Consider the following 4,598-nt stretch of genomic DNA (forward strand, 5'->3'; position numbering starts at 1 on the left):
CCTTCATCTTTTTGTAAATTTCGAGTATTATGACCCTGGATCTCTGTGGATAATGATAATTGCACTTGTTTTGTGATGTATAGACAGTACAATGTAGAATGTGAAATTCATATTGTAAAAATAACTTGATGTGTACAATGAACTATCAATTATAAGTATGAGTCAAATAAAATAAATATGATAATATACTTAGAAAAGTTGGCCTAAGAGAATCGCGATAATTGCTGTCATAAAATCGTGTGGTCTCTCATTCATGCGAGTACTTTAGACACTGTGCGGCTCCAAAATAAAACCTTTATAGCTTGCCGATGATTCTCCTTCTATGTGTATGACCACAGGGAGAGAAAGAACAAACACTTATCAATTGCAAAAATTTATAGAAAAAGATAATATAAAATGACTAGAGAGTAGTATGAAAAAATTAGAGAGTATTGTTGTGTTTGATTTGCTGCATGTCAAACAATGTAAAATTCACCTCTTTACATTGGAGAAAAATTACAAAGTTTGAGACTCCATTGTCGCAGAAATCAAAGTTTGAGAACTATACCTGCAATATTCCCTAAAATTTAATTTCAAGAAATATGTAATAATTTTAAGACAATCTTCAAGAGGCTCTATAAATACAAAATGCTCTTTATGATGCTTAAATATAGTCCCAACTACTCTCTATTAAGAGCTTTGTTTGATCCACATCATTTGGAAAAAAATACATTTTTGAACAGTGGTTTTATATAATTTCAATCACATTCTTCAATAAAATAATATTACTCTCAAATTCAAACTTTTCCTTATTTTTTAACCACACATTTTCCATCATTACACTATTCAAAAATGCATTTTTATAAAAATAATGTAGCTCAAACAAGGGCTTAATGAATAATATTCACATTTAGTAAATCACAGACTTCAATACTTTGCTATCTTAAACTATTTAAATTGATTGGCATGATATATAAAAAATTATGTTAAATAAAATGTGAGAAGAAATCAATAAATGTTTCTTGAGAAAATCTAAATGAAGAGCCAAATAGAGAGTATTACTGGAGTGCATAAAAATTTTGACTTTCTAAATTTAATTATGCCCCCATAATGTATAAGATGTTCTTTAAAAATAGAAAGTCTCTTAGAAATGTTGTGAGCCCATATTTGATCCCCATTTTTAGAGAAAAATATGTTTCAAAACAATGATTTTTTTGGAGAATGTGTGATTAAAATATATGAAAAAATTTTAATGTACGTGTAAAAATATTTAATAGGAGAATGTTTTGTTGAAAACTTGAGAATGAATTTAAAAATAAATAAATAAAAAATAAAAATTGGACTTAAAGGACTTGATTGATTGAGTCAATGGAATGATGATAAATAATTGACTTCAATGAAATGGACAGAGTGGATACAGAGAAATACAGATGTCATGACGTGCTTTTGTAATATAAAGACCTAGAAACACCAAACCTAACTATCAATTATTCAAGATTCAATCCATTAATAATTAATAAACTGAAACACATTCTTGCAAGAAATGAAAACTAGAACCAATAATTTTTCCAATAACCAATTATTACAAGGATTTGAAGGTCCCATCAATCACAAACTATACAAGAGAATAACTTGGAAACAAATGATTTCGACCCATTTGATGTAGCACTATCAGTGGATTCATTTGGTATACAAATGGTGGATTCATGTGCCCCATTTTCCTTAGCTTTCTCACATTCATCCAAGAATTTCTGGAACGAATTATCGACATAATCTACTGCCCCTGCAACAGTCATGTTTTCAACCAATTTGTATGGAAATATTTCCTTCCGATAGTCTCCACATAGCACTGCAGCCATTTGCACCAACTCCTCTTGGAACTCGCTCAATTTTGCCTCGTCTTTTGCCTCTGCCTCTCGCAGTTTCACTGGTTCCGACAAAGTTTCTGCAGTCAACGTTACATCCAGTCAATATTATTTAACGACTAATATAAACATTTTGAGAATGAAAACATCGGTTGTGCTATAAGTATAGAAAGGTTCACTTAAAATGATACAGTGAGATATAATTAGGTCGGAATTTCTTCAACCAAATATAAAAAACAAATTTCTCCTCTCTATTTGATATATCATGTGTATTTAAACTATTATGTAACTTTATTATGTACAAGTAACATTATTTTGAAGATATAGTACAAGATGGAATTACCGGGACAATCAGTTCTTGGGCTCTCACGGCTAATCACGCCCTCAAAAGTGCCCGCCCATGCATCGCGCTTTGTTAGAAACTCATTCAAATTGAATATTTTTTTAACAGTTGCAGGAATTGAGGAATGCTCAAATTCAGAAGTAGGATACGGTCCTGATGGCCCATGTAACACTGCATAATCATCACTAATTTGTTAATTATTCACTTCAAGAAATATCGCTTTTAACGACAAAAATGACATTGCTTGGTTGTTTCGAGTAGTCCAGACTTCTCAAAAGTGAATCTTTTTAAGAGAACTATCGAAGTGACAACAAAATGTTTGCAATATTTTCAATAAAATGCTTACCAGTTCCTTTTTCAATCCAAGGAGATATCATGATGGCCGGAACCCTAACACCTAACCGGTCAAATTGAAAGTTGTAAGGCTCCGGACCAACTATGCCATCGGGACTCGGAACTCCATTCATCGGAGTTGGCACGTGGTCGAAGAATCCACCATGTTCGTCGTATATAATTATGAACAACATTTCATTCCACTGTGGACTTGACCTCAATGCTTCATAAACTTCTTTCACAAACTTTTGGCCTTCAAATACATCATGGGAAGGATGATCATCATTTCCAGGAAGTATTTTTAGGTCGAAATATCTTTGTTCAACTACCACATAATTTGGTAACTTTCCCTCCTTACAATGCCTTTTGAAACTAAGATCAAATTGGTGGAACTTTTTTATGTACTTCAGTTTTCTAAGATTCCTGGAATAATAATATTTCAATCAGCAGTAACTCAGGTCTAAAAATTTGGACATATTAAGAATGTTTGAAAAGAAATGTTAGAATCGAATTTTGACCATCTCGTTGAAAACGAATTAACATTCAATCACTGTCATTTGATTTAGTCAATTTATAAACTAAGAGCGACAGTTTGACAAATGATACATAGTTATCTAACATATAAGCAAATAAAGTCAGGGTATAGAATTTTTTTTATTGAGTCTTGAGGTACATTTACGTAATATTTTGTTGACATATTGATTTAACTGTTAAGAAAGAAACGTAACTGCCCACTTCATGGTCATGTGATATCATCGACGTAACAGATCGGATAATCTTCTGACTTGTGAAATTTGGAATTAGCTATGTAGAAATGGGGAAAATTAAGGAAAATGCTCTTTCAAACTCGTGTTATTGTGAAAATTTGTGACATCTTTATGAACCCCATAAAAATTATGAATCAATTTATATATAATTCAAAAAATGAAAATGTAAGTGAAAATCATGATTACCTGTAGAACAGTGTTGCTGGAGGATATTGGTAGTATATTCCAAAGTCAAATCCAGCCTCATCCAAGGATTCAAATATAGTTTTCTGAGGATACCCTTCAATTAAAAGCTTTCTGTCGTTACTAGTGGCACCATGAGAAGTGGCTGAATGCACATAGAGCCTATTAGGCTGTGTGGACGCCGGCACGGCTGCGAACCACCGGTCGCACACTGCGAATTCCGATACGAGCTCCTTGTAAACGGAGACGGCCTCAGGCTTGAAACCGTTCATGACGGTATCCGACATGCCCTCTTGAAGTCCTTCAGCATTCTGTGCAAATCCTTCCATGGTAGGCTGGAGTTTCTTGGAAGCCAAGTCTTGGCTCCATGGAACACCAAATATTTGTTCATAGATGGCTTGAATGGAATGGCCAGGGTCAAGGTCCACGTAGAGAGACCGGTCACCGAAGAAAACCCGGTTTGCGGTCGGGTCCGAAGTGGATAGAGGATTGGATTCAGCTCCAGTTACACCATTGATTTCGGGGTTTAGAGTTTTCATCCAACCTAACATGTGATCAAAGGAACGATTTTCTTGAACTAATACAACTATTGTCTTGATGGGGCTTGGATTTGAAGTTTGTGAAGCCATTCTTGATTTGGTTTGCTTTCCTTTGATGTGATGAAATGTGATTATCAATTTTTTTGTGTGTTAGTTAGGATCCTTTCTTATAAGTTTGTTGGTGAGGAGAGTTTTACTCTGCCAAGAAACTAAACGAATTAGGATAACGGACTCTAAGAATTAAAAAAAAAAATCTTTTATGTTAAAAATTCATGGCGATTGTCAATTTTCAGGTCATTCTCTGCACAATATTTATTTCTTCACGAAATCAGAAATTATTAGGGGTAGGTACTTTTTAATTTGTCAAATATATTAATGGAGATTTTACTAACTGAAGCAACCGTTCTATGGACATTGATAAACTTGAATAAAAAACTATCGACTGGTTCAGGTTTGGTATGCTCCATTTCTTTTATGCTTTAGAAAATAAATATAGACTGTATTTCTTTTTTTTTCTTTTTTCTTTTTTTAATTTTGTGTTTTTTAATTCATGAAATAAAATAATTGTTAATTATTCTGAACACTTTTG

The 4,598-nt window shown here is 33.1% G+C and overlaps 1 protein-coding gene across 1 annotated transcript; it reads right to left on the bottom strand.

Annotated features, from left to right (window-relative positions):
* Positions 1–1,456: 1,456 nt before the first annotated feature.
* LOC111385439 (non-specific phospholipase C4-like) lies at positions 1,457–4,212 on the bottom strand. The gene is made up of 4 exons (XM_023009829.1): positions 3,474–4,212; positions 2,534–2,943; positions 2,188–2,358; positions 1,457–1,924 (listed from the first exon to the last, which is right to left on the bottom strand). The coding sequence occupies exons 1-4, from the start codon at positions 4,097–4,099 to the stop codon at positions 1,584–1,586; spliced, it is 1,548 nt and encodes a 515-aa protein (XP_022865597.1). The 5' UTR covers positions 4,100–4,212; the 3' UTR covers positions 1,457–1,583.
* Positions 4,213–4,598: the final 386 nt, after the last annotated feature.

Source organism: Olea europaea, chromosome 3, assembly GCF_002742605.1.
Source record: "Olea europaea var. sylvestris chromosome 3, O_europaea_v1, whole genome shotgun sequence".
Classification (NCBI taxonomy): domain Eukaryota; kingdom Viridiplantae; phylum Streptophyta; class Magnoliopsida; order Lamiales; family Oleaceae; genus Olea; species Olea europaea.